General features: G+C 44.6%; 2 protein-coding genes across 8 annotated transcripts in view; one reads left to right on the top strand and one right to left on the bottom strand.

Moving 5' to 3' along the window:
- The window catches only part of LOC1274653 (dedicator of cytokinesis protein 4), a 61,822-nt gene extending 48,301 nt beyond the window's left edge, over window positions 1–13,521 (top strand). For 6 of the 7 annotated variants that reach the window (XM_061648592.1, XM_061648590.1, XM_061648591.1 and 3 more), the window contains 6 exons: window positions 8,017–8,126; window positions 8,529–8,546; window positions 8,715–9,087; window positions 9,160–9,381; window positions 9,463–9,857; window positions 9,971–13,521. In XM_061648592.1, the coding sequence (XP_061504576.1) occupies window positions 8,017–8,126; window positions 8,529–8,546; window positions 8,715–9,087; window positions 9,160–9,381; window positions 9,463–9,857; window positions 9,971–11,846 (2,994 nt within the window). In that variant the 3' untranslated portion in view covers window positions 11,847–13,521. The remainder of the gene's footprint in view (window positions 1–8,016; window positions 8,127–8,528; window positions 8,547–8,714; window positions 9,088–9,159; window positions 9,382–9,462; window positions 9,858–9,970) is intronic. The other variant, XM_061648594.1, reaches the window with a different exon arrangement.
- On the bottom strand, window positions 552–6,314 carry LOC1274654 (transmembrane and coiled-coil domains protein 1). Its single transcript, XM_313806.6, has one exon. It carries the CDS (start codon window positions 4,831–4,833, stop codon window positions 2,479–2,481), a length of 2,355 nt encoding a protein of 784 aa, XP_313806.6. The 5' UTR covers window positions 4,834–6,314; the 3' UTR covers window positions 552–2,478.
- Window positions 13,522–17,071: the final 3,550 nt, after the last annotated feature.

Genomic DNA, 17,071 nt, shown 5'->3' with positions numbered 1-17,071 from the left:
ATTCATGACTACAACCGGTAATAGTACAATTAGTGGAGAGGAGAAATAGCACAAATGTGCTGCATGTTCCTTTTTTCACTCAAAGCTACTCTCATTCGCTACATAGTAACTAATGGAATACTTTGTTCAGGTGGCAAGTGAAGTGTGTCTCAAGCGAATGCTACAACATATGGAATTAGATTGCACCGTTGGATCTGGTACAAGCGATAAGCTCTTGCGGAGGGATAACGACTTCACCGGACCCAGGCAAGAAACTTGGCAATGAACTGTGAGGTACATAATTATTATCAAAATCAGTGCTGACGTCATTATTAACGATGAAGTAAGCATAGGCGTCGCTTCTGAATGAGGTTGTGTTACTTCAATTGTTCCAGGACAACTGCACCATTGACACGCACGGCGGCAATATCATTGGGGGTTTGATTCGACAACTGAAGAGAGACCAGAGTATGGGGGTTTGATGGAGAAACGTTTCTGCCGGGCGCTGATTAATTATGCCCCTTCGGTACAATGCATGATATTATTAGAATGAAATGAAGTAACGCGTCAGATTTTCGTTTGTTTTGCGATCTTTCCTTTATTTTTCGAATCTCTAGAGTGAGAAACATAAATAGAGAGAGAAAGAGAGAAGATAAAGAGGGAGGAAGAGACATTTTCTAATGCTGATGTTGTGCTTGGCTGCCCCTACATTCAAACCGCCCCCCATGTGAATAGGGTGCGCCTTGTCCTCATTCTTTGTCAGAAATTGTTATTTCGGAAATATCACCCGATAGTTGATTACTTGCATTACTGTTTACTTTGAACATTGAAATTAGAAACATTTCCTTAAGTGTGTGTGTTTGTTTATAATTTAGCCTGCCCAATCAGGGGATCGATCGTTCGCATTTGTTATCGTTTTTGCAAATAGTACAATGAACGTGCATGGTTCATCGGTTGTTTCGGTCATAATGCATAATTTTACGCACATTTACGGGTTCGATTAATTTGTTTCTCTGTTTCTACGTTCAGTGGCAGGCAGAAGATTTGCTTTTCCATCTTAGTTTTCTTCTCATATGCTGTCTACGGTTCCTACTAAACACGACGATTATACACTATAAATCCCAAGAGTTGTCCCTAGCCTTTCGTGTATGCCAATATTGATCTATGCGTTTCTTAAATTCAACCCACCTAATCACGATGTTATGTATCCGGTATAATTATGTAATTTCCCGTTTTATGCCCAACAATTGTCGATTACCATATATTACTGTTCACAGTTCTTGCTTGTTTTTTTCCTAAGAATAGTTGTATTCGTATCTACCCCGTACAAGTAATAACTTAATATTGCTTCCATCGAAGAAAGAAGAAATCATAAAAGAAGCTCAATAGCATAAGAACATACATATTATCGTATAACAATTACCGATAGGCGGCATTCTCTTAACTTTCAACGATAAACGCGGTGCATTTTCATTTCTGTTTGAGACACACACACATACATGGAAAAAGCCTGTTATCGATTTCTATTTTTTACGTCTTCGAGACATTTCGTGATCTTGTGAAGTTGCGGGTAACTGTTTTTTTTTCTTCTAAGGGATGTTAAACCCGTCGTTATACAATTCAATTGCCAACCGTTCGTCAAACCGTAAAGATGGGTTTGTTTTTGTTTTGTCGAAACACACTACTAGTTTAAACATCATCTAATGGCTTCATCTAAAAAAGATTGCTTTCGTTTTCTCCCTGCGAAAAATGTCCTGCAATGTTGGATGCTAGCGATAGTTTGCTTTGCGAGAGGAATTTGCTCAGAAGAATATTTTAAAACAATAACCATTTTGGCGACGCGTGTTGTGTTGCATCAAATGATTTTCATATTTTTTCTACGAATGCCTGTTATGTTTGGAACATTCTGAAAGGGTTGAGAGTGTAGGAATTGCTATGAATAGTTGATTGCATTTTCTACTGTTCGCTTCGAAAGGTTAAGAACGGACAATTATTTTCTATGCAAGAATCAAGATTGCAAAGTGCTCTAATATATGGCCAATTTTAACATACACACACGCACACTAGCACTCCCGCTTACACCGCATTGCACTTGGTGAGCCAAAATTGAATCTCTCCCTCTAATCTATCAGCAATAATACTAACGATCTTTATCATTCGCTGGTGTGTACGGATTTGTGTTTTTTTTTTGTGGAGCATTTCTTGGATGGATTCTTGTTCAACTAACATCTGGCTAATAGTAGAGAATAGTTCATTGATGAACTACGACTTCTTCCGCATAGTTTTTTTTTTCTTTTTGAGCAAATAGCATTTACGCTCCAGCCTGGTTATGTCCTTTCGTTCGTGCGATCTGCGATCCGATTGGTACGTACACTTTTGGACGTACAACATCTGAGCTGAGCATTCAAATTTGGTCACCAATTTATATTCTCCCGTCGCGTTCGTTCCCTAAAAATGCAAAGCCACTTTTTAAAACCGTCGTCTGATTCTCATCGCTCACTAGGTCGACGTTTCGCTGACGACTTGACTACGTAAGATCCGAATCAGATGCACACCGGTGTCCCGTACATCCGGCCATTGCCGCACGATGGCTATTAGCACGAGTGTGCAGAAAAGCGTCGTCAGCACACGCAGCCGCGTTTTGAGAAATGGCACTATGATCCCGGCTACCGTTGCCACCAGGAGCAGGATCACCTGCAGCACGGTCAGCACGACGTTGATCAGCTTCACCACTACGGCACGTGCATTTGAGTTGTAAATGCCTTCCACCGTAACGTACTGCTGCTGCGACAGTTGCTCCATCTTGGAAATGCGGGTCTGGCAGTTTTCGAGAATTTCGTTCACGTCTCGCAACCTTTCATCGCTCTGGTATTGCACCTTTTCCTCCAGATCGGCGATCGCTTGCTTCAAATTCTCGCGCTCGTTCTGGTGTAGCTCGGACAGATCATTAATCTGCTCTTCCAGCCGGTCCGCTCGGTACCGCTCGTTCTCCAGCGCCATCGAAAGCTCCGTCACCTCCTTCTGGACCAACTCGACCCGGTCGAGCCGCTCTTTCAGCTTCCCGTACTCCTCCCGCAGCTCGTTGAGGGCCTTGTAATTGACGCACCGCTGAGTGCAGCTTAATCGGTGTTTGTCCGACCCGAGCGGTATGCTATCACTAGTGACGCTGCTACATTCACTGTCATGTTCGCTGTACTTCCCCCCCGGCCCAGGACCGTGATGGCGATGGCCCGAAGACACGGCATGCAATTGTTGGTGTTGATGGTGGTGACCCTGCCCAGGTGTAGTCCCAGCAGCCCGTCGTCCCTCACTGTCGCTTATGCTAGTATTGTGTTGATTGCTCTGTCCACCTCCGCCACCACCACCACCACCTGGCCCACTTGCATTTGGTGTGGTTTGTTGCCCTTCCGTACCGCTCCCGACGTCCATTCCGGAAAGGTCACTGTCAGCCGCGCTGCCGGTGTACCAGGTCGATGTGAGCTGATTAATGTTGTCCGCACTGCCAAACTTGTTCCGTATGAGGTGGGCGAACTTCCGCGGCTTTGAAATCACAGTCGCCGACAAACCGGTCACACCATGCCGGATGTTGCCACCGACGTTTCTTAGACCCTGGCCTACGTCTCGCAGCATCTCGCGAGGCTGCAAGAAGCTCTGCTGCTGCTGTTGATTTGTCGCCACTGCCAGCTGCTGCAGATTGGGCGGCAACGTTTGACTGCCACCCGCAAGCAGCACCGCTTGTTGCTGCTGCTGCTGCTGCTGTTGCTGCTGCTGGAGTAGCAAGCTCGCCGCAGCTGCAGCGTGTTGTTGCTGCTGCTGTTGCTGCGTTTGTTGCTGCTGCTGTTGTTGATGTGCCTGCTTTTGTTGCGTTTGCTGCATGTCCTTGTATCGCTTGTTGTACGATTCCAGCTTCTTTTGCAGTTGCGAGATATTGTTGGCGCTCTTTTGATTCTTTTTCTCGAACACTGCCTTGATGCGCTGGAGCTGCTGCTTGTCTGCATTGGCTGCAAGCTTCAGATACTCGTTCACATTGGAATCTCGCGCTTCCTGCTCCTTCCGAATCAGTTCCTTCGTGCAAGCAATCTTGGTGGTGATGCGATCGTATGCCAGCGGCGCACTGCTCCCTCGCGAATGGCCCTTCTGATGAGCGTGGCCGTGCGCTTGGCCCGAAGAGCCCGGCAGCGCGGTCCGTTCGATGGAATCATTGCTGTGCTGTGACACGGTTGTCACATTACCATCTACCTCCTCCAGCAAGGGCCCAACGCCGGACAGATTACTGTAATCGACTGGCATGGTGCTTCGCATCATCTCCTCTAAGCTGGCACCTGCGCTGAATGGAACACCACTTCCACCTCCTCCACTGGCTGCTGTCGTACTGGCAATCGAGGACGAATTGCCCGTCGCAGGCGTGGTTGTTGTTGCTGTCGTTAGCATTTCCATTGTCGTCGTAGTCATTTCCAGCGCACTGCTGCTCCCTGCTGACTTCGCTTCCTCGTGGGACCTTTCCCTAGGGTGCTTATCTCTGGAACCACTACCGCCACCGCCACCACCAGCAGCACTGTCTCCACTTCCTAGCCGCTGCTGTCTTGGAAGTCGTCGCGGTACCACCGAGCTGCGAATCGGTCGATAGTGCGATTTGTTGGATTCGTACGGATGTTCTTCGAGCGTGTTGCGATTAGCACTAGTCGAACCACAATCAGTAGCAGACCCTCTGACTAGACTACTATAACCACCGCCACCACCATTACTACCGCTGTTTCCCTCTTGTGCTACGTTTGCCGTCCCCGTTTGAAAACTGGTCACTGTGGATGATCGCGCTGCTGCTGCTGATGCCTGTGCCGTATCATGTAAATCCATTCGCTACATGCGCTCTCGCCCCCTTTGCCAGCCAGCCAGTTTGTCGATAATTATTGTTGAGACGACCCGACACACACGCTCAACAATACACCCGCCCCGTCGTATGGACGCGTAACGCACCAACACCTATACACGACGGTGGCGCCGCTTGCCGCTGCCGTTCGACGACGGACAGCGCCCAATCAGAATGTCGTCGCGACGTCTGTGCACCAATTTACCTATAGTTTTTTATGCGTTCCCGAGGGCTTCCGCAGTTACGAAGTCGCCCTTAGGGGTCGCCCAATCGTGCAGTTTCTTTTTCCTTTTTGTCGTACCTGTGCCACCAGGCAGGATACGTTCCTTTTTGGATTGTTCTTTTCAGTCGCTTTTAGAATGCACGGCGATTACCTGCCTCGCCCACCCCCACCACCTTCCTCCGCCTTGTTGTCGTTGACGCTTGGCACGATTGCTTCGATTAGTGGGTAGGGTGTGTTGCTGCTAGTGATTCATCGTTTCTACCACCATAATGATTGATTTGGTCTCGGTCTCTGTGCTCTGTTTACTCCATTATCGCGTAGTGGCGTATGGCAATCTCTATAGGCGGCCCAGTCAGACAATACTTCCTCAGCGCGGATCTGTTGCTCGTGAAAGGATTGCCTCCCAAAACTCGGGTATCGTTACGGAACTAGATTTGGTCGTTTTCAAGTTAGGCACAGCCCAACAACAGATTCAAAGCGTAAATCCACCCTCCTCAGTAGGAATGTCCCGCTGCTGCCCTGGTATTTGCTGCGCGCTTCAATCGTTAATGTCAATTAGACACAAATCGCATAATTGAGATAACGAAGGGCCACGCACTTTTCAATCGTTCTTTTGTGTATAGCTTTGTGGGTTTGTTTTTCTCTGCTCTGTGTAATGTGCAGTTCCTCTACACTAGCAACCATTTCAAATGCATCATATTCACCGATGCATTAAAGGGATACACTGTTTTTTCGTTGGTTTCCCGTTTGATGACCGTCCCTTGTTGCAAATCTGATGATGCATCTCTCTACCCTTCCTGCGCGTCGCCCGTCTCGCCTATGTGCTGCTGCCGTCGTAACCTTCTGGCATGGCCGAAAACAGAACGCATAGTTTCTTTTTTCAGTGCTGTAACTTCAACGCAAACAGACGAAGGTCGTGCGGCAGCTGCAATCAGAGGGCATTTTAAGCACTGCCTTTATTCTGTGTGTTTCGCATTTGTAACAAGGGGCTCGTGTTCCTTGAACGCACATTAACCAACCATCCATCACTTATCACATTTCACAACAAACGGCGAGTCCCATTAACGCAAAAAACTAAACGCAAATCACTCGGTCGGTCCTGGCTGCAATGTCGGTCGTTTCGTTGCGGCAGTTTTGCTTTCTTTTTACCGAGCTTCCCATCAAATCACATCACTGCACTTGGGATTTTCGTTCCGGGGTGAGCTGTGTGTGTTGTTCGTTTGCCTGACAAATTTTCGTCGAATTTACAGTAAAGGCTGATTCGTTCAATGTGCTCGAATTCCGGAGTTACTCGAATCGTGCTGTTCGGCGTGGCGAAATGGGGTTTCGCTAGTGATGGGCAATTTTTCAATATTTCGGTAAGGTACGGAAGTTGTTCCTTACCGCAAAGGAACGGAATGATGAATTTCGCGAAATTCCGGTTCGTGTATTTTTGGCATAAGAATATTAAATCTACTTTAATGAAGCTTTTATGCAAAATTATTATAATTCCATAATATTATTTTTACTATTTTTAAATATTTTAGATTTGTTTGGTGTATGTTTGGCATAAGAATACAGGAGTCCACCGAGATACGACTGTATTTGGGACCGAAAAAATGTCCCAAAGCCAGGCGTAAGTCGAAATAGTCGTGTATCGAATATCTATGAATATAAAGTTTATAACCGAAGTTGAAGAGTTGATAAATAAATGATATCGTGTATTTCATTTAAAAAAAAGTTCGATAATGTAATAATTATATTCCAAAAGCCGTACACAATATAGATATTAAAAATCTGAAAGTTGTGGAATCTTTAGAAATGTGTGTATAACGGTTAGCAGCCCATAAATTCAAAAAAATACATCAATTTCTTGTCAATGACAACTTAAAACTGTCAAAATCAAAATCGTCGTATCTGCAAATCGTCGTAACTCGAGGGGGTCGTAACTCGGGGGACGCCTGTATTAAATCTACTGTTTTAGAAGCTTACTTGGAAAATTATTATTATTCCATAATATTATTTTTATTATATTTAAATATTTTAGATTTTGTGTTTTGCGACTGTCTTATGCAATTACAAGTGTTTCCCGAGTTACGACACCCTCGAGTTACGACGATTGGCAGATTCCGAGATTCCCCAATTACCCGATCTTGAATATCTAAATCGTGTAAACGGTTTTTGGAGTTAAATTAATACATTATCGAACATAGTTTTAAATAAAATCCACGATATCAAATACATCGACTATCCAAAATCGGTTATTAACTTTATATTCACAAGATATTCGACATACGACTATTTCGAGTTACGCCTTGCTTTGGGAAGTTTCATTCATTCGATCCCAAATACAGTCGTGTATATAGTCGTATAGTCCACAATATTTACACCTAAAGCCGTTGTAATATTGAACTTTATCATTTTATTTCAACATTGGTCCGATCTTCCTATGAAAGGAACTGAACGAACCTATCAGGTTCGGAACGAAATTGTCATCACCAGTTTTCGTTTGCTCTGTCAAAATCATCCGTTCGCCGAGCGGGAAATAATGTTTAAACTGGGTTGGATTTTTCATCCCTATCAGGAATGTGCTACTTTTTTTTCTACGGAAATTGATATGTTTCGGAAAAATACGCATTTTTATCGATCTTAGCGAAATAACAAGATTCAACAAACATGAGATATCGCTTGGCATATGGCATCGACTTGCTTATCTCTTGCGAAACTATTGATTTTATCGGCCCTGTAACAAATTCCATAGCGTGTAAGTGTTGATTCGTTTTGGGAAGGTGTTTGCGGTATGAGTTAGGTAAAATAGGTGGATTAAGCCAAGCTGTATTTTTTTTTTGTATTTCATGACGAATGCCTGCATCGTACTGTTGTCCCAATAGATGTAGAGGTCAAAAGAATGATAAATGGACGATTATTTTCACCGACTCGTAATTTGTTCTCCCGTTTGTTTCTACAGGTTTCACGTGGATCATTCCGGTTGGTAGAAAGCGAACTGATTGACAAGCTGGATTTGCTCATCAGTGAGAATAAGGGCGACGATGAGTATCGGGAACTGTTTAGCACGATGTGAGTAATCTAGCTTAGACTGTATGTTGTATACTTTATTTCATCTCATGAAAATCGTCACTAAGAACTAATAAGAATGGGTAAACTAGCTTGAAACTAATTAATGGCTAATTGCACACTAATTTTATAATAAGTCTCGTGTTCATACTAACTCTAATCTCTCAACACTCTGCTTTAATCGCGATCAATGATCTTCATCAAAATCATCAACTACATCGCCATCACTCTATCATCATGATCCTCGCTAATATCACCCAAAACATCACGATCGTGCATCATCGTCGTCGCGTTCTGGTTCACATTCTGCTACAAATTTGTCCGTGTCGTGTTTCTTCTCCTGTTTGCGCCCATCTACCGTGAAAACAAAACGACCTCAATTGCACATATGCACCCAAACTGTAGGGAGCAACTGTGTCTAGCGTAAGTTATCACTAAACCTTCGAACAAAACTAAACCCACTTTATTAATTGTGTGTTGTTCAATACCATTGATGCAGTATGACATAGCCTTAGTGTGGAACATAATCGATTTCTTTGGTTTCTTCTGTATTTGTTTTTAAATATTCAAATTACCGATCGACTCGTACAGCCTCCTGGAACGGGTACAAACGGAGAATCCCTCCTGGCGCGAGTCGGGAATTGCATTCATTTCCTCCGTCACGCGGTTGCTGGAACGGCTGCTAGATTATCGTAGCGTCATGCAAGGGGACGAGAATCGCGACAAACGTATGACCTGCACGGTCAATCTGCTGAACTTCTACAACGACGAGATTAATCGCAAGGAAATGTACGTTCGATACATCTACAAGCTGCTGGATCTGCATCTCGGTGCCGAAAACTATGTCGAAGCTGGACTGACGCTGAAGCTGTACGCCGACATGCTGTCCTGGGATAGTGAAAACATTTCAGATGAATCGAACGGGCCCCGGGAATGGGAACAGAAGGAGAAAATTTATAAAAACGTAACAGATGATGCTCGCGCTGGGGAGATCAAGGATGTCTAATGTCTTTTTGTTTTCGCGTTTATCTTACAGATCATAAGCTATTTCGATAAGGGCAAATGTTGGGAGAAGGGCATCCCGTTGTGCAAGGAGCTGGCTATATTTTACGAGCGCAAACGTTTCGATTACAACCGGCTGAGCGATGCATTAGTTCAGGAGGCAAAGTTTTTCCAAAACATCCTGACTCAATTGCGCCCAGAGCCCGAATATTTTCGCGTCGGATACTACGGTACAGGATTTCCATCGTTCGTCAGGGTACGTGTTTTACGTGGGATGCAATGATGCAATTACACCCTTCGCGTGAACTATATGTTCTGTTCCTTCCTTCTCGTTTAGAACAAACAATTCATCTACCGTGGCTTGGAGTACGAACGCATCGGTGCATTCATCCAGCGGCTCCAGACCGAATTTCCCACTGCATTCATTCTGGACAAGAAGCAATACCCACCGGACAGCTCGATTCTGAACTCGCCCGAGCAAAGGTTTCACGTCGTCAATGTGCGCCCGATCGCCGATCCGTACCATCTGAAAAGTGCCAAAGTGACCGTCCCGGAGAAAATTTCCAAGTACTATGAAGTGAACGACGTTACACGGTTCCAGTACGACCGTCCAGTACACAAGGGCACGGTAGATAAAGATAACGAGTTCAAGTCCTTGTGGATCGTGAGAACGATCTACGAAACGGCCCAACCGTTGCCGGGCATCTTACGATGGTTCGAAGTTAGTAAGACGTGAGTATTGCTATTGTTTTGCTTTTATGACACGTTCTGCACGACACTGCAGTATTTAGGTTGCTTAAACGTTTGGTTCTAATGATACTATTTTCTACCTTTCTGCGGCACAGATCGGAGCACGAGCTAACACCGGTGGAGTTTGCTTGCGAAACAATTGCCAACGTAAACAAGGAACTGTCCGATCTCATCGTACAGTACCGTCTGGATCCGAAGCGCAATTTAAACCCATTCACGATGCGCCTGCAAGGATCGGTCGATGCGAACGTGAACGGAGGCTTCAGCAAATATCAGGACGCATTCTTCTCGGAACGTTTCGCCAAATCGGCCGAGGGTCGCGATCAGAGTGTGCATGTACAGCGACTGAAGCGGTTGATTTTTGAGCAGATGCAAATCCTGCGCCAGGCGCTGGAACTCCATCGCAGTCTTGCCCCGGAACAGGTGCTGCCGCTGCACAATCGCCTGTCGGAAGCGTTCCTGGAGCTGGAGAAGAGCACGTCCGAGTGGAAAACGAACATCAACATTCCAACCAAACCGCTGCCTCCGCTACCGATTGGCCAGCAGCAGCAACCGCATGGTGGCGGTGGTACAGACCTATACGGTGGTGGTACGGGAGCAAACGGGGGGAAAATGGGCCTGTCCAATGGTGGAGCACAAGAGCTAGCGTACTTCCCGGAAGACTACGACGGCACGTACATGTCGGTGAACAAAAAGACTCTCTCGCTGTCCGGAATTGTTCCGATGACGGCGTTAACCTCCTCGCCAGCACCTCACATTCCTCCGCGCGACAGTACTGGTGCAGTGATGCTGCCTGCAGTGTGTTCGCCGACCGCGCCACCATTGCCACCGCGGGGCCACACCCCGGACAAACGCAGCTCCAATCCGATGCCATTCACCGAGTACGTAGAGCAACAGCAGCAGCAGCTACAGCAGCACAGCAGTTTGCCGGGCAAGAATCGGCAGAAAAAGTATTCACTGTATGAGATTTCGCTCAACGACAGTGGCAACTATGGCAGCCCGCGCAATTTGGCCGAATTCCGGCAGGGTTTCTATCGCGATTCGGGCATTTCCACCAGCACGCAGGAATTGAACAATCTCAACGCAGCTTCGTCCTCCGGGGCAACAGGCGGTGGTCCCCTGCCGCAAGGAGGAGAGGGCTGCGCTCAAACGCCACCGCACCAACACTATCACCAGCCGATGACCATTACGTCCGCAGCCACAACATCCCACGACGATTACAACATTATTGCCAATGGCAATACGTTGCCGGTTATGTCCCAGCATCCGGTCCGTGGCCATCAGAAGACAAACTCCAACCCCGAAGCGTACCAAAGCATTCCAATGGTGGCCGGAACGACGGCGCCTTCCACCGGCGGTACATCGGTGCAACCACCGCCACCACCGATCCCGCCCAAATCGGCGTCGCTGCACCATCAGCACTCACTCCCGGTGGGGAGCCTCGGTGGGGGAGGACTGGCCAATAATAATATTAATAATAACAACAACAATCACAGCAATAACAACAGCACGCTTAGCTTCCATTCCCAGGGAGCGCATGCGCAGCATCTACCGCCACCATCCCACTACCACCATCAGCGCAACCAGTCGCTTAACCTCAGCACCAACAGTTCGTCCGACGGGGAGCAGCTAAGCTTGAACGACATTAGCCCAGCGCCTCCACCAATGTTTAATGATAATTTTAGCGACTCGTTCAGCGACGAATGTGACAATCCGGCACCAAGCTGTGGCGCCGTTCCCAATAGCCAGCACGCAAAAATGACACCCAGCCCAGGCCGGTCGGTAGGTGGTGGTGGCTCCGGTGCGGCTGGGGCTGGTGTGGTAGTAACGCCAGGCGGCTACAACAGCTCCACACTGAACGGATCAGCATCGTCCGGCGAAGCGCTGGAGCTCAGTTCGATCACGACAACAACGACTACGACTACGATCATTTCTCTCCGAAGGGATGATGAGGATGAAATATTTTACTAAAAACGCGCATTTCGCAATTTTGTGGCGCATATGAGTTGTATTTTGCGGCTATGGAAAACGAAAAGCAAACAGCGTAACACTTTTCTACCACCGATCGTTTTTGATCGGGCCGGTACAAGGTCATGATATTATATGAAAGCGAAGGGGGAAGTCGAAGGGTGAAGTGGGCGTCGATAGACAAAACATGTGCAATCACTTATTCTTACCCACATTGAACCGGAGACACGATAGCGGCTATCTCAGATAAGAAAGCAACCACATACCAACGAGAACTAATATTCAGGAACGTCGTAACATATACGTGCGAAGAGTAACCATTTATAATACTAGTGTGAAGCAAGCAAGCAAGCTATTTGCTATATTTATAGATATACAACAAAAAAAGAAAGATAGAAAACCCCGTAAGTATGCATATATACACACGTGCGCTCATAATTTAACTAAACAACAAATTCCACACAATGGATATACCTCTATACAATTACTAACATTTCATTGCAACCGCCCAGCACATTGGTAAAACGAATCGTTTGCCCAACCAAGCAACAACAGTGTATATGTGCGAGCGAGTCTCATAATTATTGTGAATTGAAACCCAATTTGCCAAAACAACAGCAACCAATTGTTTAGAATTATATGAAAGCTAAAGCTAACGATAGCAAACTGTAACGCATTCGCAAAGCATGGGGGCACCTTCATGTCGCCCGATGCTGAGTACTAGAAATAGAAACCAAAAAAAAAAAAAACATTATGATTGATGCATTAATTTTGCATTATACGTACAAGTAATACGATACAATCATTATTCTGGAGAGGAAGGCAAAATCCGGCGCAAAACGAGTGTGATTTCAATCTAGTATTTTTAGGGTTCAGAAAGATCTGCGTGGAGGGGAATGGGATTACGAGATACGGTAATTATTAATAGGAGCGCCCCCACCATTGGGGCGCGAAGCATTTCCAGCATTTCATTCCAAGGAATTTGCTTTTTATATGCTTGTCCGTGCTAGACCATGCATAACTAAACAATTACCTCCAAATACTCTTGCGATGTTACCGTTTCCGTACTCTCTCTCGATTCTCTTACACTTTTCTTCTTACCTAGTAGTTTACCTACCTAGTCAGCAGAAATGGTGTAGAACAATTTAGTCTCGGAAAGCTCTTGCTAAAGGCTTCGAAGGGCAGCAGGAAAATGAATTTTAACTCTTGTAAAAGCGAATACAAATAGTTGAAGATATTAGCAAAGATATTGAGAAAGGATAAGAAGGGTGAAGAAAGGAGCTAGAGGGAGAGAAACATTCATTCTTATAGGAAATGAACTAAATGTAATTGTACTCCGTAGCACTCTTGTTGATCAAATCCAATAGGAATTTTCAAGCAGCCTGCCCAAAAAGGGTGCCATAGAGTCCAATTTCCAACACATGAAGTTCACTTCCCTTAAGAAAGAGTCAAGTAAGTGTCCCACAACTATGAGAACCCCTGGAAACCCCTGTAAAGGAGATTAAAAAAAGAGCAGACAGACCATTGCTTGATTATATTTTAGTTTAGTTTTCGGTGTGCAGCTTTCCAGCAGAGCACTGTTTACCTACTCAACCCCTTTTGTCGGCGTACATATAAAGTTCAATATATTGACCCTTTTACGAAAACTACCTAATAAAACAGTGCTACTATACCAGTAGTGTACGTTGTGCAATATTTCATTTCAGCCAAGAAGAAAGAAAATCCTGTATCTTTCTTTTTCAGCCTGCCTGCCGACAAGGCCTGGCAGGTCACCGTCAGTAGTAACTCTTCAGGACAATCATCCAATCTCCGTCATGTCCCGTTATGCCTGATCCAGCCATTGTGTACTCACTGCGCTGCTCCTACTACCGTAGGTCAATTACAGAATATCCTCGTTCGTTCTTCTGCTCTACATGCTATACTCGAAACGCAAACCGCATTGAACAGACAATTTGCATCCATCGCTCGGATATTCACTACTAGAGCAGGAGCATTGAGTAGAGAACAGAGCTTATGTTACCAACCGGTCATTCCATAGCGATTACATGGGATTCAATTTATCACAACAAACCTGTTGTAACGGGCGAAGCTGGGACTCTACCATTTTACCTGGAACTTACCTTTTTAATCTACAGCAGAGATGTCAAACACTTCGGAAGAAGATTTCAAAACTCAGTCTTAATAACGAAGTATAAAGTAAGTTACTCATAGTGGCCGTTTTTGGAAAGGTATCCGCAAAGATGGCATGTGTTTTAGTTCTCGTTTGCTGGCGGCACCCCAAAGTCAGACTAATATTTTCTCTGATTTTCACCCATTTTCTGACATTGCGGCTTTCTGGAAGATTGGGAAACCATGTATCGGAATGCCACTTTATTCACTTCATTGATGAGGGTACTCTTTAGCTAGGCTTCTGCAAAAATCAGGCCAATATTTTTAAACATTTCGAAAAACCAAGGACTTCAAAAAGGCGTGAGTTGTATGAGGCTGATTGGAAGTTGGTAGTCTCTTTTTTTAATGGCCACATAGCTAGTGAATATTTGCCGATATAGTGCTAAAATGATGAGTTATCGTTATTAGTCATTGGCGTTGTCAAAATACAGCATTTGTTCTTCGTGTGTCGATATGTTGAGACGCTAAACGAGGTTCAAAGAACTGTCTAGGTAGCCTCAAAGTTAGCATATATCAGGAGCATTGCATAAGAATAATAACATGTCCGGGTTTGGGCATCTACCGTTTAAGTAAAGTATGAGTAAATTTAAATTGCTATGCGTATTATAATTGTATGGTAACTGTGCCTTTTTTGCAGTGTAACTAAAACCATAAAATCATGCAAAATAATGTTGAAAATTGTCTCAATACATATTTTTAGAATATAGATATGCTCATTTGTTATTCCTTTTACGAAGTTTGAGTGAGAGTGAGCGTGAAAAACTGTTTTAGACATTTTTGTCTACCTATTTGCATTGATTAAAACATTTTCCGACCCGAAAATAGGACCAAACTGCCGAATATAGGAACAAAAACAGTGTTTGTATTTTCACGAATATCTCTAAAATATACATTTAAATCAGCAAATAAAAAATAGTACAACATAATACGATAGTTTATCGTTCAAAATAATTTTGCTTTCATGAAAATTTATGAAAAATATAAGTGTACGAGCAGTTTTTGCGAAACTGCTGCACTAACCTGCCCAGTGCTGGTACAGTTACCCTATTTCCATGTTTCTTATTTCTACACAATTAAAGATGGTGTATGGTGGGGTGTGGTGGAGTAATTGGCATGAATAGTTTTACAGAAGGCTTCGAAAAAATGGAGATACGATTGTAGGTCAAAGAATAAGTCCTTGATGATTTTCACCGATTGATGGTGTAGTAGGTGATGGAGAAAACAAAAAAATGGACAAAAAATTTGATACATTTTAGTATAAAATATACAATTTTATTCATCACCAAACTGACAACCCCCCCCCCCCCCCCCCCCCATCATCCTCAAACAGCTCAACTGCGGCCCGCGGGAATATTTCCAACTGTAATCCGGCCCGCGACCCAAAACGAGTTTGACATCACTGGTCTACAGCATCTGTTGTGATGGGAAAAATGAATATTTCGTCGGAATCGATTCCGGCTAGCTCCGAAGTTTTTTGGAATCGATTTAGACTAGTAAGCCCGGAATCAGTTTTCGAGATCGACTCCAGAATCGGCTCCGGAATCAGAATCGGATCCGGAATTGGTTCCGGATTCAGAATCGATTTCGGAATCGGAATCAACTCCAAAATTGGAGTCAGCTCTGGAGTGAACTCAGGAATCAGCTCCGTCGTCGACTCCGGAATCGGCTTCGGAATCGATTCCGAAATCAGAATCGTTTCCAGCTTCGGAATCGGCTCCGGAATTGGTTTCGAACATGGAATTGGAATCGGGTAGGTCTGATTCCGAGTTCCCACCACTAAACTGTACATATATCTTTGAGACACGTACACTGTCCAAATCAGACAAAACTGATTGGCAATGAAGGAACCGCTACCATGTCGACTTTATAGAGGATCTTGCGCGAGATCGTCAACGGTTTCAGACACTCTTCTAACAGATCAAGGACGCGATGCTGGTCAACAAAAAAAATGATCCCTTGGAATGATTATCAGATCACTCTACCGCTTGTTTTATGTACACTGGGCGATCGACAACCAGCTTGCACTTTTTTGATAGTTCTTCGTGCTCCCAGATGCAGAGCGCACTCCATCCTAGGCTGCCAACTGATTTGTATCTTCAACAATCAACAATCTCTTAGGATTTATGAATGTCTAACGTGCGAAGAATCTATAAAAGATTCCTGAAAATCTATAGATTCATGCGGAAACGTTTGCTGTATCGATCTTACGTGCATATGTCATATTAGAGTCCGCACACACGACGAGCATTCGTTGGCCATAAATCAGCAATGCCTGTTACACTGCTTCTGGACGACCAACTTTTGTGCCGCGACAAATTTTCTGCGAGCTCTTTGTTCTAAAACGTTTCAGTTTTAGAACAAAATCAGAGGCAACCGTGATTGTCGCGGGTTTGTGAAATTTTCACAGAAAGGCAACGCTCGCGTTTCGCGACATTATGATCAAAGTAAGCCATACATTCGTGCTAAAACAAGGACGGTTTGATAGATAGAAAATGTCGCCAAAAATTGTCGCGGAAGACTTTTTGGGTCGTCTAGAAGCATTGTTAGAAATCTTTTCGACGAAGCACACAATAAAGTGCGGATTACCGAGCATACACTATATACTGATTCTTCAAACTATAAACCTTGAGAGATTCATGAATCTCTAGAAATAAATTAATCGTCAGAGATTCAAGAATGTTGGATGTCACAGGATAATGGAACAAAATGGTTATTGTAAATCATAGCAACCATTGCTGCAATATAAAAGCAGCTCGACTAGCATCTCCCGCTTTACTTTTCAGTTGACTATCAATAAACGAACATTACTATTACAACTTACGCAGTGTTACAGTCCGGACATCCCAAATTGTCGACGAAGATTTTAAAGCACAACTCAAAGAAGCGATGGCAGAACTACAGCAAGTAGTCCTTTTGATAACGGAGATTCTTCAGAAGCTAGTACAGCCAACACCTGCCCCTAGCAACCCGGAGCAAACTCTACAGGCCTTGGTAAGCACCATCGGCGAATTTTCGTTTGACGAGGAAAACGGAATCACTTTTGAGGAGTGGTACAGCCG

The sequence above is a fragment of the Anopheles gambiae genome, chromosome 2, assembly GCF_943734735.2.
Source record: "Anopheles gambiae chromosome 2, idAnoGambNW_F1_1, whole genome shotgun sequence".
Lineage (NCBI taxonomy): Eukaryota > Metazoa > Arthropoda > Insecta > Diptera > Culicidae > Anopheles > Anopheles gambiae.
The sequence above is the reverse complement of the archived record's forward strand: the minus strand, read 5'-3'. Positions and strand labels throughout refer to the sequence as shown.

Coding starts and splice junctions, on each gene's coding strand:
- LOC1274654 (XM_313806.6), bottom strand. CDS start 4,833: ATGGATTTACATGATACGGCACAGGCATCAGCAGCAGCAGCGCGATCA.